Here is a 26000-nt window from a genome sequence, read left to right as displayed (position 1 = left end):
ACTTAAAATGAAATGATCTACCCTGTTACTTTATTTGGCACTTAATAATATATGCCATTTAGCAAACTCTTTTATCCAAAGTGACTTACAGTCATGTGTGCATTCATTTTACGTATGGGTGGTCCCAGGAATGAAACCCACTACCTTGGCATTACATGCTCTACCTTGGGACCTAAATAGGCACGTAATAGGCACTTAATAGCCACTTACTATAGTAAAAAACACGAAACCTCTTGAGATGAGAAAACATGTTTTTTATTAAGTTGAACATGTGCTCTTTATGACAGAATGTAATTATATATTTTTTTAATCAGGTTGTATTCTCAAAAGGCACCGAATCAAATCAAATCCACACACAAAAATAAGCTGAATTACAACAGACTTTATCTTGAAAGGTTTACTTACGAGCCCTTTCTCAACAATGCAGAGTTATAAAGCAAGAAAAATGTGCTAAAAAAATAATACAAAGTAACACAATAAAATAACAATAACAAGACTAAATACAAAGAGTATACCGGTACCGAGTCAATGTGCAGGGGTACGAGGTAGTTGAGGTGATTGAGGTAGTATGTACATGTAGGTACATGTAAGTGACTAGGCAATCAGGATAGATCATTAACAGAGTAGCAACAGTGAAGAGTGTGAAAGTATGTGAGTGTGCGGTGTCACTATGCATGTGTGTGTTCTATGTGTGTGAGCGTATGTAGTGTGTGTGTGTGTGTATGTGTGTGTTGGAGGGTCAGTGTAGTATAACTGAGTGTGCGGGTAGAGTCCAGTGTGTGTGCATAAAGCCAGAGAGTCAGTGCAAATAGTCTGGGTAGCCATTTGTTGAACTGTTCAGCAGTCTTATGGCTTGGGGATAGAAGCTATTTATGAGCCTTTTGGTCCCAGACTTGGCGTTCCGGTACCGAACAGTCTATGAATCAGTGAAATGACCCATTTAATGTTAAATAGGTTATAGGTATCAGTTGATATTTAGTTGTGAACTTCTTACACAATTGTACCTCAAGAAAACTCCCAGTACAACCTTTGGATGACTTTTCTTTAATCAAAGAAGTTAAATAAAATACAAAAAAAGTGAAATAATGGATTTGACGTTCATGTAATCTCTGTGGTTACGTTGGCAAAATATTGACTCTGTTGTGTTCTTTCTCAAGAGTAACCTGTAGTAACCCAAGCCCTATGATCAACTTCCTTAGGGGGATATTTGTATAGTTTTCTTATTTGTTTAGGGAAGTTGTTTGACTTTCCACAATTGTATTATTTTTATTAAAGCCTTTTATTCTTTTATCTAAATTTGCAAACAACCCAACCCTTCTTGTTCCGAAAGGTCAGGTGTACTGTAGGAGTACAGTTTATGAATAAATATGCCTGTCAGTCTTTAACCAGTCTCTAAGTTATAGAAAGGCCATCAGCAGCCTCAGCTTTCTACTGTACCTGAATGAAGAACAAGCTCAAGTCATAGGATGGGCTGCCAACGTACAGACTGCATTGAGAAGCCCTTGTCGAATCTCTTTGAGAAATTTGGACGAATTGTTGGCACCTACCCGGTCTGGTTTTTTGTTATAACTCTAATAGTATCCGGAATTCTGGGAGGAGGGTTTTATTTTCTGAAAGACAGGGAGGATAATGACATTGAACGACAATTTACACCGAGGAGTGGACCCTCAAAGATTGCTAGGGCCTTTGTCAAAGAGAACTTTCCAAATGACGACGCAGAGTTCTCAAGCCAGAGGCTCTATGAAGAAGGGAATTACGCATCAATCATTGTGGTATCCAATGACGAATCAAACATTCTAAGCACAGAACATTTGAAGAACATTATCAAAGTGAACGATAAGGTTAAAGATATCTCAGTTGATGTAGACCAAAGGGAGTTGAAGTTCAGCCATTTATGTGCCAAGACAAATGGACATTGTGTGTCAAATGAGATTTTAGAAATTATTGACTTCAATGCAAGCAGAATTGAGCAGACAAACATTACTTTCCCTCTATATACACACAAATCAAGACAAATCTTTCTGGGATCTGCAATAGGTGGGGTTCAAGTAAATGTCAAAAGTGAAGTCAAAAGTGCCAAAGCTGTAAAGCTTTTCTACTTCTTGGAAAGTCACTCCACCAGAGCTGAGGCATGGCTAAAAGAATTCCAAAGGATCCTATCAGATGAGAGAGACAATGAAAATATTAAGGTATGTATGTCATTGAAATAACAGCATATATGTACTATAGCTTTAGCCAACCTTATGAGAGCATTACAACGGACAGGGTTGGCTAGGTTACTTTCTAGATGTAATCCGAAAACATCCTTTCTGAATTTAAAAGTAATCCAAGAAGTAATCATCTAGTTTTTCAAAAGTATCTGTAATCTGATTACAATATTTTTGCTGGTAACATAACTGATTACAGTTAGTTTTTTATAAATCCGATTACATGTAACATGTAACTTACATGTAATCAGTTGCTCCTCAAATCTGACTACAGAAAATTGAAAAAAAAGTGTTGTCATGAAAACAAGTTTAAAGTACTGGTGTAGTACTTCACAAGAAGGTTACATAAATCAGCATTAACTAATCATTTTGTATTTAGCAGATGCTCTTATCCAGAGTGACTTACTGTAGTGAGTGCAAAGATTTATGTACTGGTCCCCCATGGGAAACAAACCCATAACCCTGTCGTTGCAAGCACCATCCTCTACCAACTGTGCCATTATAAGCTAACAATTATCAATTTGATTCACAAAACATGGGCAATATTTAAATATTTGTTTTACTTTTACTGTTGACAAGCTATAACCCAAGTATAAATACAGGAAAGTGCACACACAAAAATGGTTCATTTTTTTTTATTTTTTAGAAAAATAGATGCAAACATCAAGGAGTAGGTCTGATGGATATTTGTGGTGTCATCGGCCTCCCCCTTGCTTGAGAAACAATAGAGGAGCAATAGAGAACAAAAGAGGAAAGTGCCATCCATCAACATGGACCAACATCGATGTGGAACGTTTCCGACTTCGAGAATCCATGCCCCGAAGAATAAAGGTTGTTTTGTAGGCAAAGGGGGTTCGTAGATGGGTGCACCTAATAAACTGGCAGGTGAATGTATGTTCTTGGTAACAAGTGGTGGTACTAATGAGACATTAAGGGCATCTTCTGAGCTATAGTTCGAATCAGAGTTTGACTATTTGTTACATTGTATTTTTGTGATTTTTTAAAACTTGGTTGGTTTCACATTCCCAAAATTTCAAACTAACAAAAATGCCTAAATAAAACCACGTGTTCATGCAATATGTTTGTTTATTGGACAGACATAATCACGTTAAATCCATTTATGATTATCATGAAGCATCACTTGTCTTACAATCTTCATATTAATTTCGCTCTGGTCTTTCAACAAAGTGCGGGAGCGCAAAAGCCGCTAACACTGCAAGGTGAATAGGTTATATTCATGTAGCCTTTATCCCGGTATAGCCCCCGTATAGCTCCTACTCACTGAATGTTTCAGAGATATCAAGTTATGATGCTGCGTGTATTTAATCAAATGCTCCCAGTCAAACAACCAATAATAATGTGCGCTTCTGATTATTTTCCTGTGTTTGGTCCGGACTGCATTCTCACCTACAGCTAACCGAACCATTGTATGAACTGAATATGACCGAGATCACCCTGTTTGAGCGAACCACGCGGTGTGTTGTTGTTTAGTGCGCTCCGGAATGCGCACCAGTTCAAACAATCCAACTAAGGGGGTAAACGGAAACCCACCAGAGTGCGAAACCCCATAATGCATTCCAGACCAAACTGTCGCAATTTCAAATCCCAAAAGGATTTATGTCAAGTGTCCCTGAGCGCTTCTATTTTTTAGTTGGTGTTTTTGCTGAGTCAAGTTAAGGTTCGGTAGCCGAAGTCTACGCCCCTTCATAGGTGATTCGCCAACAGTACTACTGTTAAAAGGAGTGGGAACTATGGACGTAATTCTTCAATAAAGTGTTTGTTGTCATTGCATGAAATGCGACTAGTTTTCATGCACATTTTTTTCACTTGAGAAATACTACACCAAACCAAACATCGTAGTTAGATGTAAAATTGCGCGACTAAGATTTCCTCAGCAAAAAAAGTCTAAATTAATTAGATTAATGGATTTATCTTAGATTAATACATAATAGTTTAAGGAAGTGTATACTGACAAAATTGTAGCTACCTTGCCTCAAGAGGGACAAACAGTAACATGGCCGCTTTTTTTTCTCGTTTTTCAGGCGAAGGCCTATAAGGGAGTATGGGAGGCACAGACATTCGTTTCGCCGAGACGGATTTCTTCTCGGAGCAAACTAAACCTATTATCAATCAATCAAATGTATTTATAAAGCCCTTCTTACATCAGCTGATGTAACAAAGTGCTGTACAGAAACCCAGCCTAAAACACCAAACAGCAAGCAATGCAGGTGTAGAAGCATTTTGCAGTCACCTTTACAGAAAAAAACATGGAACTGTAATTTCTCTCTGCTTATTTGACCTGTTCTTGCCATAATATGGACTTGGTATTTGACCAAATAGCGCTATCTGCTGTATACCACCCCTACCTTGTCACAACACAACTAATTGGCTCAAATGCATGAAGTAATTCCACAAATTAACTTTTAACAAGGCACACCTGTTAATTGAAGTGCATTTCAGGTGACTACCTCATAAAGCTGGCTGAGAGAATGCCAAGAGTGTGCGAAGCTGTCGTCAAGGCAATAAATACACATAAAATATAAAATGCATTTTATAATGTAGAAATCAGTAAAAATAAAGAAAAACCCTGGAATGAGTCGTTGTGTCCAAACTTTTGACTGGTACTGTATGTACCGGTAACCTTATTTTAAGCATTAACATGTTCAGTAATGGCATGGCTACAGCACTTGAAATATAGAACTCTTTGTACTTTGCTAGGCAGCTGAACATTGACTGGAGAACTGCAGCAAGCTAGCTAGCTACAGTACCTTCAGAAACTAGTCAGACCCTTTGACTTTTTCCACATTTTGTAATGTTACAGCCCTATTCTAAAATTGATTACATTGTTATTGTTATCTCATCAATCTACACACAATACCACATAAAGACAAAGCAAAAACAGACATTATTGCGAATTTATAATAAAAACATATCACATTTGCATAAGTATTCAGACCCTTTACTAAGTACTTTATTGAAGCACCTTTGGCATCGACTACAGCTTCGAGTCTTCTTGGGTATGACGCTACAAACTTGGCACACATGTATTTGGGGAGTTTCTCCCATTCTTCTCTGAAGATCCTCTCAAGCTCTGTCAGGTTGGATGGGGAGAGTATCTGCACAGCTATTTTCAGGTCTCTCCAGAGATGTTAGATCAGGTTCAAGTCCAGGCTCTGGCTGGGCCACTCAAGGACATTCAGAGACTTGTCCCAAAGCCACTCCTGCATGGTCTTGGCTGTGTGCTAAGTGTCCTTGTCCTGTTGGAAGGTGAACCTTCACCACGGTCTAAGGTCCTGAGCACTCTGGAGCAGGTTTTCTTCAAGGATCTTTCTGTACTTTGCTTCGTTCAGCTTTGCCACAATCCTGACTAGTCTCCCAGTCCCTGCTGCTGAATAACATCCCCACAGAATGACGCTGCCACCACCATGCTTCACTGTAGGGATGGTGCCACGTTTTCTGCAGACATGACACTTGGCATTCAGACCAGAGAATCTTATTTCTCATGGTCAGAGTACTTTAGGTGCATTTTGGCAAACTCTAAACGGGATGTCATGTGCCTTTTACTGAGGAGTGGCTTCCGTCTGGCCACTCTACCATAAAGGCCTGATTAGTGGAGTGCTACAGAGATGGTTGTCCTTCTGGAAGGTTCTCCCATCTCCACAGAGGAACTCTAGAGCTCTGTTAGAGTGACCATTGGGTTTTTGGTCACCTCCCTGACCGAGGCCCTTTCCCCCCGATTGCTCAGTTTGGCCGGGTGGACAGATGTGCCTTGTGCCTTGACACAACCCTGTCTTGGAGCTCTACGGTCAATTATTTTGACCTCATGGCTTGGTTTTTGCTCTGACATGCATTGTCAACTGTGGAACCTTTTATAGACAGTTGTGTGCCTTTCCAAATCATGTCTAATCAATTGAATTTACCAAAGGTGGACTCCAATCAAGTTGTCGAAACATCTCAAGGATGATCAATGGAAACAGGATGCACCTGAGCTTAATTTCAAGTCTCATAGCAAATAGTCTGAAAACTTATGTAAATACGGTATTTCCTACATTTTTAAAATATATAATTTTTTACATTTGCAAAAATGTCTAAAAACCAGTTTTCACTTTGTCATTTCTGGGTATTGTGTGTAGATTGCTAAGGATTTTGTTTTATTGAATTAATATTTAGAATAAAGCTATAACGTAACAACATTTTGAAAAGTCAAGGGTTCTGAATACTTCCTGAAGACACTGTATATGACAAATTGAATAGAATATAAACTATGAACGATATTTTCAGAACATTGCTATTTCAATGTATTTGTTAATCATTTTCTCACGCTAAAACATTCATTAATTCAAATGTATGTAACCATATTGTAAAGTGTTACATTTCATTGTGGTCCTTCTGTAGCTCAGTTGGTAGAGCATGGTGCTTGTAACGCCAGGGTAGTGGGTTCGATTCCCGGGACCACCCATACGTAGAATGTATGCACACATGACTGTAAGTCGCTTTGGATAAAAGCGTCCGCTAAATGGCATATATTATTATTATTATATTGTGTAGGTGTTTTACTATACATCACAATCGAAGCAGGAGGAGATAGAAAAACACACCACAGACGGGATTCCATTGTTCTCAGCCACATATGCCCTTGCCATCGCCTTCTCAGTCATATCTTGCCTAAGGTAAGCACATTTTTTTTGTTGTTGTTGACCAAATTGACCAGTCGCTTTCAAAGTATGGTAAATTGTTATTCAACTGTCGATCATTCCAAGTAAATTGGGTTGTTTGTGGATGACAACCATTTTATCTTAGGCTGGACAATGTGAGGAACAAAGTGTGGGTGGCTGCTATTGGTGTCCTCTCTGCTGGCCTGGCTGTGCTGTCCTCATTTGGATTGATGTTTTACATTGGAATTCCCTTTGTCATTACTGTGGCAAACTGTCCTTTCCTTATACTTGGTAAGATCATTTATGGAGTCAATAATAAGTCCATTTTCAATGTCAGGTTAAATGCAGTTCAAAGCTCCAACTGACTCTGTTCACTAGATGACAACAGCATGTAATCTTTACAGGAATTGGTGTCGATGACATGTTCATTATGGTGTCAAACTGGCAGCAGACCAATGTCAAAGACCCCGTGGAGAAACGCATGGCACACACCTACAAAGAAGCTGCCATGTCTATAACCATCACCACCTTGACTGACGTCCTTGGGTTTTACATTGGACTCACGTCCGACTTTCTGTCAGTACAATATTTCTGCCTGTATACAAGCACTGCCATTATATTTTGCTACATTTACAACGTCACATTCTTTGGAGCTTTCCTGGCATTGAATGGGAGGAGAGAAAGAAGCAACAGACACTGGTTGACTTGCATAAAGATCCCATCTGAGAATCCCAAAGAATGTTCTAATGGGTATAGTATGTGTTGTGTGGGAGGGAACTATGATAAAGCCACTGGGACAGAGAAAGAACAACCAATCAATCATTTCTTTAAGAAATACTATGGTCCTTTTCTGACAAAACCATGGACCAAAGTAATTGTAATCTTTATTTATGCTGGGTATTTGGCAGCAAGCATCTATGGGTGTTTTCAAATACAGCAAGGAATTGATCTTCGTGATTTGGCGGCTGATGACTCTTATGTTATTCCGTATTATAACAATGACAGGCAATACTTCTCTACTTATGGTCCTAATGTCATGGTAATTGTCAGTGAGAAATTTCCATATTGGGATAAGAACAAACGATCTGAACTCCACTCCTGCATGGATGACTTCAAGAAGCTTCAATTTATTACGGATGATTTGTATACATCCTGGCTAGATTACTATGAAGGCTATGCACGAAGTACACATTTAAACATTGATGATGAAATTGTATTCAGTGCAAATTTATTTGTATTTCTGAATTTGTACCCTGATTTTAAGCAAGATGTGAACCTCACCAGTAACGCTATCCATGCTTCTCGATTCTTCATCCAAACTGTTCATATAGTCAATGCCAGTATGGAAATTGAAATGGTGAACAGCCTTAAAGAAACAGCAGAAGGTTGTAGTGTTGTCCCATTGATGGTTTACCACCCGGCATTCATCTACTATGACCAGTATGCTGTTATAGTGAGTGGCACCCTCCAGAATATTGGAGTCACGACAGCAGTCATGTTGATTATCGCCCTTTTACTGATTCCAAACCCTCTCTGTTCTCTGTGGGTGACATTCTCTATCGTCTCTGTCATTGTGGGCGTCACTGGTTTCATGGCATTGTGGGACGTCAATCTAGACTCCATATCCATGATCATTCTTGTTGTCTGCATTGGTTTCACCGTTGACTTCTCTGCTCATATATCCTACGCCTTTGTCTCATGCAAAAAATCGAGTGTCAATGAAAGAGTTGTTGATGCTCTCTTTACTTTGGGCTATCCCATAGTACAAGGGGCTAGTTCGACCATTTTAGGTGTGGTGGTTTTGGCTAGTTCCAAGAATCATATTTTCAGGACATTTTTTAAGATTATGTGCTTGGTAATGCTTTTTGGGCTCATTCATGGCATCACTTTCCTCCCAGTGTTTCTAACTTTATTCACATCCAACTCAGAAAAACAAAAAAGTGATCTGAAAAAAGATTTTAAGAGTGGGGTTATGCCTCAAATGAAGCTTGACAAGAAGTGTGTAGCCTGTGACAAAGTATTTGTCAGCGATACTTTTTGCAATGACAAACACACAATATGTACACAGAAAACCCACATTTGTGTAATACAAAACAAAAACAATTTGTCTCACGCAATTTGGGCCACAGACCCTGACTGCCCATGAGGCAGTATGGTGATACTAGCCCAGGACGTCTTCATGTACTGTACAGGTTTGGTAGATAAGTCACTGAAGTTATTATTGACCATGTGTGTCAATTAAGGTGCTGTTTACAGTTGTATTTCTTTGGTTTGTCTATGTTTTTTTCACCTTTTAATATGGTATACAAAATCTACTCATTTTGTACTTTGTATCTGTTGACTTGTGTCCTTTTTCTAAATGTCAAATAAAGGTTGCTTCATATGCCCCGTTTAAATGATATCCAATGGGTAACCAATTGTGTCACAAGTAGAAATCCTAAGAAACTTGCATTTTTTTTTTTGTTGTTGACAGTTTTATTTCAACTTTAAAAGGTCATTTTACTGTCACTGGTGTAGAGAGGAGTAGGCAGGAAGCAGTCGCTGGTTTAGAACTACTGAATTTATTCAGCACCCTAGAACAAAGCAGGACAAAACCCAAACACTGTTGTGTTCAAAATATATCTTCATAAACAAAAAGGCACAGGGTGAACCCAAAATGCAAAATATAAATTACTCAGGAAATAGTAGGAGAGATTCCTCTCAGGATAACAAGTAACATTTACAATGACCGACAAAGATAAATGGCAGAGGGAGTAATTATACAGTGATAGAGTGGGGATTGGAACCAGGTGTGTGTAATGAAGGGCGTTTGCCAGCAGTATGTTCGGCAGCAGCTAGAAGGCTGGCAACGCCGAACGCCTGAGCTGGACAGGAGGGGGAGCCAAAGTGAAGGCTGGTGTGACATTTACAACAATTACCTGACGTCTTAGATCACTAAATCAGCTAAATTACCTATCAATACAAGTCTTACAGCTTTTTCAATTCCAGGAGAAATGGCTAAATACATTACTTCCATCTCTAAACGGTCAGAGAGATCTGGACTTAAATGTCTCTCAAAGTGCCAATTACTCTGCATTAAGGTCCTCTGATAAATTATAGTGTACGTTGAACACTGGCATGTATTTTTAAGAGACTTTAAAAAAAACTTCAGTTAGTCTGTCTAGAATAAATAATTTGAAATGGTTTACATTTGATTGTCTGGGTGTGAAGATATTGAGCAATCTGTACACCATACTTAAGCAATAAGGCCCAATGAGGTGTGGTATATGGCCAATATACCACGGCTACGGGCTGTTCTTAGGCACTACGGATGCGGTATATTGGCCATATATCACAAACCCCAGAGGTGCCTTACTGCTATTATAACTTGGTTACCAACGTAATTAGAGCAGTACAAATACGTTTTGTCATACCCGTGGTATTCGGTATACCACGGTTTTCAGCCAATCAGCATTCAGGGCTCGAACCACACAGTATATCATTTCTAATAGCTACCGTTATAAAACTGGCTGCTTGGATCCTGGATGGTGATTGGACGAGCAGCGTTCCAAGCCGTGCTATATAGGCCGTCACAGACACACATATGCCTGATAACAGTTCCACCTGAAAAGTATCACTGCTCTGCAATAAGAATATCATGTTCATGTTACTGTTCGAATTTTCTCTTGTGTTTATCCCAATTCGCACATTATTTCCCCTTACTTCCAGGCTAGCATTTAGTTTGGCACAGCGGGGGTTAATATAAGCCTCGGAAACCATGTTTCACTTTTGCTTTTGGATCTCTGTACTTCCGTCCAGAGTAAACAGTACCCAGAAGAGACAGGACGAGACAACTTTTTCTGAGCCAGTGGATATCACGCATCAACGTCATTATCATGGACATATCCAAGTAAATGCCAACCATTCCAGGTTCAATGTTTGAGTGACTCAGTTAGCTAAAGTTGGCTAGCTAGCTAGCAAGTGACAAAAACATTAGCTGTCCAGCCTGCATAGCAACAATTTGGTTGAGAACGGATTGTATTATTTTTGCATAGTAATAACTATGTGAAAATAATTAAGGTCGTTAAACCAAAATAATTTACAACCAGATTTTTGTTCGGACTACATATTCTGGTGGAAGAATGAAATTGTATGAAATTACTTGTAAAAAATAACGGTTTAATTAAAATATCTATTGAATTGTTATTTTAAATATGGTAACAGTTTTATAAAAGCATTAAGGCACACGAGGCAGTGCTGTATCATGAAGTCACAGGTAAATGGGTTGACTGGCCAGAGCAGAACAATGCCATTTACCTGTGACTGTATTCATGATACAGCATTGCCTATGGTGCCTGATTGCTTAAATATAATGGCATAATGGTGACCTCTTTCAAAATGAATGTATCATTATATGTGTTTGCTTATTGTATCAAATTGCTTATCTGTGCCATTTACATTGCATCCCTCATGTGAATACTGTTGTTATTTTGAACTGAAACACAATTTATGCAATTCCTCAACCAATATATTGGAAAAGCAGAGGTTTGAGATGTGGCTGATAACAATGGGTGCACCTGCTTCTGCTGATCCATAAGTCTGTCTTGGATGTTGGGTTTAGTTCCCGAGTGGTCCTCAGGAGGCACCCCAGCACCCAGCTGTCACACACCCTCCCTCCCCTCCGTCACGGCTGTATTCCCCCAGCCTCAGCCTCCTCCCTGGATGAGATGCCTCCAGCCCAAACAGCGTGACTTGACATGCCCCTACACCCCAGAGAGAGATAGGGGAGAGAGAGAGAGAGGTAGAGGGGGAGGTTGAGAGGGGGATGGATAGAAAGAGGGAAGGAGGGATGGGGTGGAGAGAGAGCGAGCGAGAGATGGAGATAGAGGTGTGTGTGTGTGTGGGGGGGTGAAAGACATGCAATGAGATAGATAGAGGGTCCACATGAGTTAATGAAGCCATGATCTTTCAATGATGCTTACTTGAATAACACAAATGAGGGACCCACAGAATACTTTAGATGAGTTTATTGATTGGAAGGTGCACAGGTCTATAGTAGATTGTAGGGGAAATACACACCTGAATTTGCAAGGTGCTGTTGGCAGGATATAATATAACAGGCTTCAAGGCACGCTTCACCTCATTTTATGCCTCACAAGATGTCTAAAGTAGAACTGGAGTCCATATTCTATTCTATTCTATTAGTCGGATTAGTTTGGAATCAATAAGGTGTGCGGCTACACTAGCAAATTCATAGAAATGGCTTCATTCTTTGAATGTTTTATTTATTTATTATCTTGTTGAGAATACTGTACCGCCCATGAGGTTAGAGAGTTATAGCTTGATTGACAACTTGATTGATTGTGAGGATAGCGGGACCCATTGAAAAGGTGTCAAAAGACTAAGATGCAAAGGTGACAGGAAATGTGCTGTGAATGCCTGACTGTTGTATTGATGGTCTTGGTTGTAAGGAATGTTGTTGATGAAGCGAAAAATGTACTTTAAATATTCATGCCCATAAACATTTATGAGGGTTATAGTGACACCCTATGGCCAACAAGATATCACAGACTCACGTCATTTCTTGACGTCCTTGGAGAAACGTTATTTTTTACTAGTAACCTGACTTCATCTTCCGTCATCCTGTATTTAGGCACACAGCTCCCGCATAGGCTCCAGACAATCTAGGTATATATTAGGCACACAGAAACAACTACTATTGGCACAGAATGCATTGATTGTAGTACAAAATCCATTACCATATAAACTGGATATGGAATTGAGTAAGAATGTTGGCCATTGTGTGTGTGACAGTGTTTCACTGCAAATTGCGTCTCACATATTGTTTCATTTATAAAGAGGAGTGAAACTGACATTGCATAATATGACAGTGTGTACTTGTGCAACTCAAGCCACGCCCTAGAATTCATTTAGGATGTCTAAAACGAGAAAAATATGTTTTTGTGCCACATGACCCAGTGACGCAAGTCCAAAGAAAGATGAAGTCGTTTGTTATTTGATATTACCTTGTTTACAGACATGAGCCAACGGATTAAGCGGTCGTGCAGCTGCAATGACTCATTGCACCATGATTCACAACTTGAAACGTTTTACATTCAGCCTGTTCTATTTTCCGGTGGTCCCTCATCGCCTTTTCTTGGACCATATTTGTCTGCGAGGCAGAAAGGATGCAATACAATTTCGATGCCACATAGCCTACTTTGGCTGCGTCTGCAGGCAGCCCAATTCTGATCCTTTTTTTTCACTAATTGGTCTTTTGACCAATCACATCAGTTCTGAAAAATATCTGATTTGAAAATATCTGATAGTGGAAAAAAATATCAGATTTCGGTAGCCTGTGTAAATTCAGCCATTGTGACATCATTCAAGATGTATTCAAATGTTTCTAATCAATTTGTGATGAATGGTTTTGTATTTAGCCTACATTGTGGTTGCCTCCTTTGGCCTGTAGTCACTAACGGATTTATTAATAAAGACGAAAGCAACGTAATCTGCGCTGTGGCATGTTTTTAGCATTAATCATCAATCCATTTGTAGCCTATACGTATTATAGAGTAGGCTTTAGCGCCTCAACAGATTGACTCTGCACAATCTTAACCCACAACTGACAATCTACTCTTCCTACAACATCTACATTTTCAATTTGTAGTCAATTCTGCTGTTATCCCAGTTGACTAGCCTATGGACAGCGTCGTTTATAACACTTAGCCTAAATAAATAAACACCGCGTATTTTACGACAAAAATAATCAATAAAATCCCCAAATAATGTAAACCTATCTTTAGAACGTTATTAAAGATTATAATAACCGAAAGTCTCCCTCTAAAAATCATCATCTGGGAGAGATCACAGGTTGCTGAGCGAGCGACTCCTTTCCTTGCCTGTTTTTCTCGAGCGCAGCTTTCAGCACTGGACAGCTCCTTCGCCGCTCCACCTAACCCGCGCTCCCATTGCAATGATTGACAGAGGAAACGGCCATACGCGAATCAAGGGCACTTTAGAAATCCTATAAGATAATGAAGGAGACGGGCTTTAAGAACGAATGGTTCCCGATGTCCCCACGGTTTAGTTACTGCTTGTTGTGGACGGAAGAGGGCGGAGTGTGTTTGTCACCCAAGTGTGAAGTATTGCTTCCAAAAATCTGAGGATTTTTTCCCCGTTTCAATTCAGGCTGTGTACAAACATCACAGTCTAAGGAGGACGCCAAGCAACACCCAAGCCCGTGTTGGATGTTATTTACATTGGTTTACCAAACGGAATCAGAGAGGATAAAACAGCTGCAAGCGGGAGACACAATAACAAGCCAAACGTGACATATGTTTGGAGAAAAAAATAAGGGATTTGATTAGAGATTTCAAAATAGTTATCTTATTTTCAGGAGCCAAGTGTGGAAGTCGCGTGAATATCTACAGGTGAAAAAAAAAGATTTTGTAACTGAGAAATTGGCTCGCTCTATGGTGCCCAACGCAATCATTTGCTGAGCATCAACCCAGTCGCCAAACATCTGTAAAATGATTGGGGATATGGCTGTTTTCCGTTTATCAATACTGTTGCAAGTGGGATTTGTTATTGGATCAAATTATAGACATGTGGAGTGGCCAGAGCACGAGCGAGATATCAGAGCACAGCAGCCGATCTACAACACTCATATCAAGTACCAACAAGCACATCTTCGTGCGTCTCATCTGCCAAAAGGCGCGACAGAGCGCTCTGTCTTGCCGCAGACTATTGAGGAGCATCTTCCTCGGGTCGTTACGGCGTTTTTACACACAGGGGATTCTACTACCTTAAAACATGCCAACTGCTCACGGAGATACGAGCTCAGTGCTCTGCGAGGAAGGTCTCATACGGCCCCGCATTATACCATGCACAGCGTGCTAGACACTGTGATGCACGCTACTAACTTCCTAAACATGATACTGCAAGCCAACAGGTCAAGGGAGCAGAGTCTCCGAAGAGACATTGAGTGGTACCACGCGCTGGTCAGGAGTATATTGGAGGGGGACTCCAAGATCCACAGGGCCGTGGTCATATTCAACACTGAGTCGTCTGCCCAAGGGCCCTCTGTCTTTCTCCAAGCTACGAGAGCAGGAGGCGAGATAGTTCTCCAGGATCTCTCCAGCACGGCCCACCATCACCTCAAAAACAGAACGGCCGAGACAGAGTGGTACCACGACATCAAAGACAAGAAGAAGCCCCACTTCCACAAAAGGGTGTTGAGCCAAGACATTACATCAGTTGACGCTTCTCTGAATAGAGGAGAGAGTTTCATACCTGACAAATCCCATATCAAATGGTCAGCACCATACCTGGAGTGTGAACACGGGAATTTCATCCCGCGGTGGCTTTTGACCCTATCCGCTGGTTTCTATGGCCTCAAACCCAACCTGGCTCCAGAGTTCAGGTATGGTTGAACTACTACTGTTGTTTCAGTCATTATTCATAAGCATTGCACCCAGGAGATACCAGAATAGTAGGCCTATGCTGCTGCTGTAAGGTAACGTTACTTTTGGCACATGAGTAAAGTAGTGAGGCAGCCGCATGCTGGTGTCTTTGTGTAGCCTATACTTGTTTTGTTTAAGTCACCTTTCTTAAAACACACCAATGCCCAACGCAATATAATACATTTCAGTTGGTGTGGTAGGTCTACTGGTACTCCGTACTTTGGCGTGAAAGCTAATTATTGATTTCAAGTTATCTACCGCCGCCGTTGTTTCCAACGGGTGTCGCTCCTTCTCTCGTCTAACAACTCGCGTTGGGAAAGCGTCACTGCAGGTGCAGAGGATGATGCTAAAAATAACTCCCGATGTTATTCCGTTGCAACGATGGAAACCTCTGGCTAATTAATTTTTTTAACTCGTACATCTCCTTTACGACTCTTACAGTGTTGGGTGCGTGCTTTTCCCTTATCCGAAAAGGAATCCTTCTATTTTCATATCACTCAAATGTGTATAATAAACATAACATCCTGGTATTTCGAGTAAAACTGCATCCAATTGAAATGCGAGACAGTCACACGCAAGCTCCAGGGTGGCCAGTTTGCGTCTCAGCTGTAACGAGGAATGTTGAAATATATATTCTTGAATATGAGTGTTTTATCTATTATTCATGCTCCAATATGTTTACCACCACTACTGTCTAATAGGGCTCCTGTAAGTGTGGTATTGTCATGTTTACGACAACAGTGGAATAGGTAGCCTAGCCTAATTGAGGCTCAATAGAATTTTGACCGACATCTTCGTGATACATTTTTTATTCAGATAGATAGTTGTGTGCACTGCGTTCAATTGATCTTTAATTGACACACACCAGGGTTGCTCACGGAAAGGCATGGATTGCAAATGAGACATATCGTGCTGAACATTGTATAAGGCTTTACTATAGCTAGGTTACATTAAGCTTTGGAATCAAATTCATTTTCTCTTCAGTTTCCCTTTCCTCATTGCAGATGCAGCATCATGTCCATTTGTGATACCAATGTTGCTTCAATGTAACAACAACGTACAACAAGAATGTTACAATGCATTTTTACCCCATCAACCGTGTAAACTCACAAACAACATCATACTGGTTAAATAGGGGATGTTATGTATTGTCTCGGGTCCTTGGGGAGTGGCCACAACAACAGCAATCAATGGTGCATCTCTTCAATCCAATTGATCCCACAGGTACTTCGGAAATGTCTCACCGGTCAGCATTATACATTCTCTTCTGAAAATCATTGTTTTGCGAATCCGTATCCATACATAAAACATTTGTGTTTCACCTCAATGATTAGTTATTAAATAACAGCTTGTATCAGTCTGGTCTTTTCTTACCCCCACCTTCAAACTATATGAGAACATGTTGGGATGCTGTCATATGCTCAGCCATTAAGACTGCTGTGTTACCTTTTGTTTAACGCAGAGGATAGGCCTATCTGGTTATAAGATGATATGTGGTTGACCAGGTTTTTACTTAGTCAACATTTTGTTTTGTGACCCCTTTCCCTCCACGTTCTCTTTGAATTGTGTGATGTCCAATTACCTCTTCTCAGACTAGATTAAAAGTAAATATATATGTATATATTCTCTTAAAACCTTTCTGTCCCTTACCTCCCCCATACACGGATACAAAGGGGGAAATGTTTGCTAATATACTGCGTCAGACAGCACTTCTCAGTCTCCTATCCAGATCAATACGCAATCAATACAATGATGAATTAATAATGAAAGATGTTCAACAACAACCCTGGGCCATCTTGATTCCAGTCCTTTAATTCTTCAACAGCTACTTTTTGTTTTGACTAATAATGCACTCGTTCTGAATTTGAGATTTGTGCCTCATGTTCAAATTGTTGCCCACAACACGGAGAGGGAAACTGTGAATAAGTTAATGTCTTTCTACAGTTATTCAAAGTAGATTTGAGGAAACTTTATAGTGGCGCAAACACATACTAATCTGTCCCTATACGGTACAGTAGATTGGTACAGTAGAATGAGTGTGTGTCTATATGAACATGTGTGGATGTGTGTGTGGCAGATAAACCTGCTCACATGGAGGTGTGTGAGCTCACACTTTGAACATCCTCACAATTCATCAACATTTGCCACAGGGGACAAGAGGGAGGCCACAGGGTGTAGTTAGAACAGTGTGTAGAGACATGCTATCTGTACAGTTCTGGCCACCCATCGGGGATGAGTGTGTGTGTGAGAGAGAGAGAGAGAGAGAGAGAAAGTAGTGTATTTTTACATGTATTCATCCGCTTATTTTAGGCACTAAGCGATCTCCATATATACTTCCATTCATATAAGTTTGTAGCCTAAACTGTTTGGAAACTACAGAAATAAGTTGGCAGAAGAGGAGTCTTGTGAGATTTCTGGGCATCCTAGAGCAAAACGGAGAAACCCATCATGTTCCTGAGAGTCTCAGCTTTCAGTCGGGTGCTTTGTAGGCGAAACCGTTTCGATGCTACAGACTGTTATGCGACAAGACCGATTTTTGGGATGCTCTGCCACCTTTCACCACAGATGCCCAAGGGTGATATCGGCAGATGCGGTGGATTGAGATGCAGCCCATGCAAAAAAAACATATCTCTAGTTTACACGGACAGATTTTGATGGGGATGTTTTTTATTATGTTAATTAGGTTGTACCATTGTTTGGGTGAAATAAAACACCTCCCTTTTCCCTGCAATAATCCCTGTCTTTGGATATGTTACACTGTCCTTAGCTTTCGCTGCCTTTTTTCCATTTGCAAGTTTTGGCATGTTCATTCCAGCAACATAGCACACGGTATAGCACTGCTGGTTTGCCTCTGAAGCTAAGCAGGGTCTGTCCCTGGATGGGGGACAAGATGTAGCTGGACGTTGTGAAAGATGTATGTCTTAAACACCCCTTCAAATTAGTAGATTTTCCTATTTCAGCCACACCTGTTGCTGACAGGTGCATAAAATCGAGCATACAGCCATGAAATCTCCATAGACAAACATTGGCAGTAGAATGGCCTTACTGAAGAGCTCAGTGACTTTCAATTTGATACTGTCATAGGATGCCACCTTTACAACAAGTCAGTTCTTCAAATTTCTGCTCTGCTAGAGGTGCCCCAGTCAACTCTGGGGCGGCAGGGTAGCCTAGTGGTTAGAGCGTTGGACTAGTAACCGGAAGGTTGCGAGTTCAAACCCCCGAGCTGACAAGGTACAAATCTGTCGTTCTGCCCCTGAACAGGCAGTTAACCCACTGTTCCCAGGCCGTCATTGAAAATAAGAATGTGTTCTTAACTGACTTGCCTGGTTAAATAAAGGTAAAATGAAATTTAAAAAAACTCTAAGTGCTGTTATTGGGAAGTGGAAACGTCTAGGAGCAACAACGGCTCAGCCGCGAAGTGGTAGGCCACACAAGCTCATAGAACGGGATCGCTGAAGCGCATACCAATAACAAAATAACATAACTGTCTGTCCTGTCCTTTCAAATTGCCTCTGGAAGCAACGTCATCACAATAACTGTTTTCTCGGGAGATTCATGAAATGGGTTTCCATGGCCGAGCAGCTGCACACAAGCCTAAGATTACCATGCACAATGCCAAGCGTCGGCTGGAGTGGTGTAAAGCTCTTGAGCAGTGGAAACACGTTCATTGGAGTGATGAATCATGCTTCACCATCTGGCAGTCCAACGGACAAATCTGTATTTGGCAGATGCCAGGAGTACTCTACCTGCCCAAATGCATAGTGCCAACTGTAAAGTTTGGTTGAGGAGAAATAATGGTCTGGGGGTGTTTTTCATAGTTTGGGCTGCATCAGATGACCTGGCCTCCACAATCCCCGGACCTCATCCCAATTGAGATGGTTTGGGATGAGTTGGACCGCAGAGTGAAGGAAAAGCAGCCAACAAGTGCTCAGCATATGTGGGAACTCCTTCAAGACAGTTGGAAAAGCATTCCAGGTGAAGCTGGTTGAGGGAATGCCAAGAGTGTGCAAAGCTGTCATCAAGGCAAAGGGTGGCTACTTTGAAGAATCTCAAATATAAAATATGTTTAATACTTTTTTGGTTACTAGATGATTCCATATGTGTTATTTCATAGTTTTGATATCTTCACTATCATTTTACAATGTAGAAAACAGTAAAAAATACATTAAAACCCTGGATTTGTATTTAACCAGGCAAGTCAGTTAAGAACACATTTTTATTTACAATGACGGCCTAGGAACATTAGGTTAACTGCCTTGATCAAGGGCAGAACGACAGATTTTTTATCTAATCAGCTCAGGGATTCGATCTAGCAACCTTTTAATTACTGGCCCAACGCTCTCACCGCTAGGCCACCTGCCGACCCCGAGTGAGTAGGTGTGTCCAAAATTTTGACTGGTATACCAGGATATCTTCATGTTTTTCTTTGTAAGGGAGCTCACACTCACATTCTGATCAAGCTGGTAAGAACCCAGCAAGGAAAAGTGTCCTTCCCTTTTGACCATATAATTAGCACCTTCTAAACAAATAGTTTTCATCTCATGTACTTTGATTGACTTTATTCCCAGTAAGCAACTGAACTCAGTGTTAGAGGATAACATATAATGAAGGGATTAACCTCTCTTTGCTTGACATTTGGAGTCAGTTAAAATAAGATTTGTTTTCATTTGTGCACATGATCGCAGGTACTAGGAACAACTTGACAGGCCAATATTCAAGCCGTGATTGCACGGTTGGATACATTAGTCCATCTAGTTTCACAATGCGGTGTCTCGATTACATCAGTTTGAATAGACATTCAGAGAAGCTTTGAGTTGAAAAGACCCCATGAAAACATAGATTCTCTACTCTGTTAATGTGATTGCAAATCCATTCATAATGCACACTACTGTAGTAATACAAAGAAAAGAACAAGTAGGATCATGACCGATATACTACACGTTTATTACTCTATTCAAGATACAAATGTCCTATGAGGTTACAATATTAAACATACTGACTATACTGTAGACTAGAAAATGAGTGTCAGAGAATGGATGAGGTAGAGTACACTCTTGGGAAAAAAGGTTCCAAAAGGCTTCTTCGGCTGTCCCCATAGGAGAACCCGTTTTTGGATCCAGTTAGAACCATTTTTGGGTTCCATGTAGAACCCTCTGTGTAAAAGGTACTGTCTGGAACCAAAAATGGTTCTTCAAAGGTTCTCCTATGGGGACAGCCGAAGAACCCTTTTAGGTTCAAGATAGCACCTTTTTTTCTAAGTGTAGAGAGGGGACAAGGACAACCATTTAATATAGTTATATACAGTATGCAGTGGTCATATCTTGGCCTTGCCATGATGACTGTACACCAAGCCAAGCAATAATATACATGGTCACTTCTTCATGTGTTGTATTCAATCAAAGCTCCTCTGACCAAAAGTAATTTGTTAAGCCAGTCCAAGTCACATGCTTGCCCACATATAACCAAATATATCATATCTTTCAGAAGAGCACAACACCTTATGCATTATGTCAAAGAATGATCACAATGTCCGATTTTCTATGGGAAAACGTCTCCAATGTGATGGAAATGTATTAACCTGACAGGACAAGCAGAGACTAATGTGACCAGCTAGCCGCTGGCCGGACTCCGCCTCTGCTGCCTCCATGAAGCAACGCAACCGGGGTCATTTTATAGAGTTCTGTCGCCGGTCATCAAAGCAGACGGAACGCCCACGGCGACTTTAATGTCACAGAAAGCACTGAACGCCGTTCTCTTGAGTGCTCTCGCTTTTCTGTCATAGCGGCACTGCACTTTAAACACCCTCACGTCAACCCTCTTTTCTTTAGACCGTAACCCAGAAATGATTGAGATGATTGAGCAATACCCCCATCTTTATCAAATGAATGAAAAGTGAAAGCATCCATAGTATTGAGAAGATCAAATTTAAGATAATCTCACCATTACTCTTAGTTCAGCGAAACATGCAGACATGGCCATAGCTGAATTGTTTATCCTTTATTACACCCGGTATTGTTTACAGCATGTATCTTTACCCCTAACTAGCCAGCCCAAACACATCTCTCATTAGGCCTTCTCTACTGTATTGCAGCTCTAGCTCTCTGCAAAAGATTACATGGGGATAAATCTAAAGACATTACAGGATTAAAATCCCTGTAGGCGATCTGTCATGCAACAACAGATGGTGATTTGATTATCATTAATAAAACCACTGAGATGGTTATTATTAATGAAATGGTTATTATTAATTGCTTTCTCTCTCTATGTAGGGGAAGTCGGGTTTTTGTGTGTCCAATGAGCCTCAGCCGTTTACTCACTGTTCACATTTACCTGATTGGCAACAGAGTATTGACAAGTAACCTTACTGAGCGGTGGAGTCCCCATGGCATCAATGGAAAATGTAGGCAAATCCTAGGGATTGTTAGCTAGCCATTGCACATGTCAAATACAACGCCAGGGTAGTGGGTTTGATTCCCGGGACCACCCATACGTAGAATGTATGCACACATGACTGTAAGTCGCTTTGGATAAAAGCGTCTGCTAAATGGCATATATTATTATTATTATTACAACGTTGCTACAGCGCTGTAAAACCATATAATTTACCCTGGCATAACGTTACTGCAACATTACGGTAGGTTTTGTGTTTGTTGCAATTTTAAGTCCCTGATCTCAGAGAGTATGGCTGTCAAAATGATCATTTTCTGTCCTCTCCGATCTTCACAGCTTACTAGCATATTATTCCACTTAGCTAGAGGCATACTGGGGCTTCCTTACTAGCTGTTTCTGGAAGGCCACCATCTCAGCAGATGCTATTGGCACCTCACTGTGCTCCCACTCTGGAGGACAGTGGGATGTCCCGTAGCAGTCAAGCTGTCCAGATAGCAGTCAGCTGCTGAGCCAAACTGAAAGCCGGCTACATAGTTCTCTAATGGAAACCATTTGACCATTGAGAACATACTTTTTTTTGTTGCTCTTGTTCTTTCTAGTTAGTATAAGCTTTAGGATTTTAAAGACAATTCTGAACGACTATTCTGCCCCCAAAACCACTCATGTCATCTCAAATTTGAACGTCCACAGTGCAAGGTGTTCTACATTGGACGGACAACGAGGCGCCTTCAAGACCACTTAGTGGACCACAAGTACGCCATACGGCTAGGCAATGAAGACTACTCCATGTCAAGGCACTACAAGTCCTTACACCTTGGCAACCCTGCCTCCCTTCAAGCTATGGGTATTGATCATGTTCTGGCCTCAATTAGAAAAGGGGGTCGTCTTAAACAGCTAAACCAAAGGGAAAGTTTGGGGATTTACAAACCAGGCCGCTAAGTACCCTGTTTTAAATGAAGATATGGATTTCTCACCTGTCCTGTAGGGTCGTGATGGATCCATTTGCTGTCATCTAGTGGACATTTTGCTCTATTGCCCTCAGCTATGTTTAGACTGTTGTTGTCCATGTCTGCTCTGATCTAGTGTACTATAAAATAGATGGCTCTCCTATTCGTAGCACTTGGCCCAGTCATATTCAAGGTTAGAACTACCTTTCTAGGGGTTCTGATGCTTCTAGCCTTGAGTTGAATTTTGATAACATATCTACAGTATTTCACTTTTTAATGTGTATAGTATTGCTTGCTAGGTGTTGTCCAATGCATTCTTTAACCACTCCTTCTTCAAATCAGGGTTGATTGAAAAAAGCTGTTCAAAAGAAGACATTGTATTATCATATCTTTGTACTCTCTGACGAAGGCCATGCAGCTGAAACACGTTGGAGTTTTTAAACTCGGTTTCCATAGAACATGCCATACAAATAAAGGCATTTTAATTCATTATATGAAGAGTGCCTTGGTCCTCCTTTTTTTTGATGACTATTCTACTCCATTTAGCATTAGGTCTCAGCATTTCTGCAAATCACTGCACGTAATAGCATATTGACTTTGAAGCATGTGGAAGAGACTTCAAAGTACGTGGGCTAATATTATTATTATATTTTTTAGGGGGTAGATAAGTTTTAATATTGCAGACAGATTGCATCTTCCATCCAATCCCCCATATATTGTTTTGCAAATATAATATATATATATATATATATATATATATATATATATATATTTGCAAAAAAATATATGCCAATACATATACATACGTACACATACGTATGGGTCGGCAGGTAGCCTAGTGGTTAGAGCGTTGGACTTGTAACTGACCTAAGACAGGGAATTTTTACTAGGATTAAATGTCAGGAATTGTGAAAAACTGAGTTTAAATGTATTTGGCTAAGGTATATGTAAATATGTACACACATCTAAAAAAAAAGTTGTATTTTTTAAACTTTCTAACCCTACCACCCATCCCCTAATTGGAGTAAAGTGAACAACAACTCTTAGGCTTCTACTTCCAGTTTATACATACTATATACATTTTATGGGCACAGTCTATTTTAAAATAATTATATTTAGTTTGTTTTCACTCCTGTCCTTCCTGTAACCTCAACCTCTCCCATCTATTTATTTCACAAAAGTCTTGAACCTACAGTGTATATACCTTTAATGGACACAGTATGTTTTACATGAGTTATCTTGTTGTTATTTGTTGTTATTAGTCCCAACCTTCAGCTCCATTCAACCCCCCATCTATCTCTTAACACCATCCATATTGGATTTCTATTTGCTATATATTTTTCAACTGTGTTTTACAAAAATTCTGAACCTTTCTATTCTCATAATTTCTACAGATTGTAAAATGAAAAATAAACATTTTTGCAAAAATTATTATTATGTTATTGATCGATTGACTATGACTTTTCAGATCACCCAGTAGTGCTATCTGCAGAGTCAGCTCCCGGTAAATGTTGCAATTCTTCAGCCATTCCTGGACCTGTGACCAAAAACAAGCTACATATGGACGGTACCAAAATAAATGATCTATTGATTCTGTCTCTCAGCTAAATCTTCAGAGCTGGGAAGGTTGTATTCCCCCATGTATATAACATTCTATTGGTTGCAAGAATTTAATAATTAATTTAATAATTTAAATCTGGCATCATTTTGCAGGTCAGTCCATAAACCACGTGTCATGGAATCAGTACATCGAAAATGTCTTCGCAACTATTTTGCAAACTATATGTCACAGTTGTTCTTTTTTTGGTCTGTACTCTTTGGGTAGAGCAGACATTTCGTTTTGTTAGCTGCATGTGTGACATAATTATTATTATTTTGTTTATCTATTTGAGTTTAACCACAATATTTGTTGAATTATTTGTTCTGTTTTTTTTTCTTCAGGTGGATTAAATTGAAATTGCAACCAACTTTAAATGGCTTGTTTAAAAAAATATTGATTATTTCCTTTTCAAACAACAGAAAGTGCGAGGTTGTAATCCGAATAAAGGGAAAAAGGCCATTCTTGAACATGGGGTGAGACATTCTTATTAATTGGCTAGAGAACCAGTTCAAATTTAAGTGTAGCTTTTGTATGACTGAAGCCTTTAGTGAGAGGTCTAATGCTTTAATATTCAATCATTTCTGCCCTCTGAATTCATATTCATTATATCATTCCAAATAAAATGTAATATTATTTTAATCATATAATTTAAATAACTGTTTGCTAGGTGTAGGCAAGACCATATGGAAATAGGTCAACTGGGATATGACTAAAGAGTCAGGGTGATTTTTCCACAAATAGACAGGTATTTTCCTTTCCATGGTAGTAAGATCTTGTCTATTTTTGCTAACTTTCTTTAAAAATGTATTGGAATGAGATCATTTATTTATTTCGGGAATATGTATACAGAGTATGTCCACCTCAGAACATTTTACTGGTAAACTTCACAGCAATGTAAAAGTTGCATTTTTTTGTGATCCAATACATAATATAGTCATAATTTGGTTGTAATCCAGAGAGGTTAGAAAAAGTATCTAGATCCTCTATGAGGCTGTGGAGGGATCCAAATAGTAGATTTCATCGTACAAGGACACCTTTGTTTTTAAGACCTGTGTTTCTAATCCCTTGATATTATTGTTGAATCTGATTTTAATAGCTAACATTTCAATGGCCATAATAAATAGAAATGCCGATAGTGGACCACCTTGTTTTACTCCTCTTCACAGTTTAAAACTTTCTGGGAAGTAGCCATTATTTAATATTTTACACCTAGGGTTACTATACATGACTTCAACCCATTTAATAAGAGAATCTCCGAAATTGAAATATTCCAGGCATTGATGTATAAACTCCAGTCGTACTTTATCGAAAGCTTTTTCAAAAGCTTCAGTTATGAATAGCAGACATTGTTTCCAGTACTTGTCTTATATGATCTCCAATGAATCATCCATGTAAAAAAAAACTGTCAGATTAGAATGAATATGATCTGACAATACCTTTTCAATTCTACGTGCAATACAATTCACTAGAATTTTTGCATCACAACACTGAAGTGTAAGGGGCCTCCAATTTTGTAAATGAACTGGATCTTTATATTTACCACTTGTATCCTGCTTCAGTAATAATTCAATCAGACCTTCTTGTTGAGTGTCTGATAATCTACCATTTACATCAGAGAGGTTAAACATGCTAGTAATGGTCCTCTGAGTATATCAAAGTTTGGTATACCTCAACTGGTATGCCATCCAGCCCTGGAGTTTTCCCGGTCTTAAAGGCTTTAATAGCATCAAGAAGTTCCTCCTCTGCCTTCACATGAG

The 26000-nt window shown here is 39.8% G+C and overlaps 2 protein-coding genes across 2 annotated transcripts in view; both read left to right on the top strand.

Annotated features, from left to right (window-relative positions):
• The first annotated feature begins 1419 nt into the window (after positions 1–1419).
• LOC127916178 (patched domain-containing protein 3-like) lies at positions 1420–9240 on the top strand. The gene is made up of 4 exons (XM_052497665.1): positions 1420–2189; positions 6756–6877; positions 7008–7153; positions 7267–9240. Exons 1-4 carry the CDS (start codon positions 1467–1469, stop codon positions 9006–9008), a joined length of 2733 nt encoding a protein of 910 aa, XP_052353625.1. The 5' UTR covers positions 1420–1466; the 3' UTR covers positions 9009–9240.
• A 4335-nt stretch (positions 9241–13575) lies between these two features.
• The window catches only part of gpr158a (G protein-coupled receptor 158a), a 100522-nt gene continuing 88097 nt past the window's right edge, over positions 13576–26000 (top strand). Inside the window, exon 1 of the mRNA XM_035758228.2 lies at positions 13576–15266. Within this exon, the coding sequence (XP_035614121.1) occupies positions 14374–15266 (893 nt within the window). The 5' untranslated portion in view covers positions 13576–14373. The remainder of the gene's footprint in view (positions 15267–26000) is intronic.

This window comes from Oncorhynchus keta, chromosome 4 (assembly GCF_023373465.1).
Source record: "Oncorhynchus keta strain PuntledgeMale-10-30-2019 chromosome 4, Oket_V2, whole genome shotgun sequence".
Classification (NCBI taxonomy): Eukaryota; Metazoa; Chordata; class Actinopteri; order Salmoniformes; family Salmonidae; genus Oncorhynchus; species Oncorhynchus keta.
Note: the sequence above shows the minus strand (reverse complement) of the source record. Positions and strands in the feature narration are given on the sequence as shown.

Bases quoted from the DNA above. Each gene is read 5' to 3' on its own strand.
- LOC127916178 (XM_052497665.1), top strand. From the start codon at position 1,467: ATGGGCTGCCAACGTACAGACTGCATTGAGAAGCCCTTGTCGAATCTC. The intron at 2,190-6,755 runs GTATGTATGTCA...TATATTGTGTAG, and splicing joins GAGACAATGAAAATATTAAG to GTGTTTTACTATACATCACA. The intron at 6,878-7,007 runs GTAAGCACATTT...ATTTTATCTTAG, and splicing joins TCAGTCATATCTTGCCTAAG to GCTGGACAATGTGAGGAACA.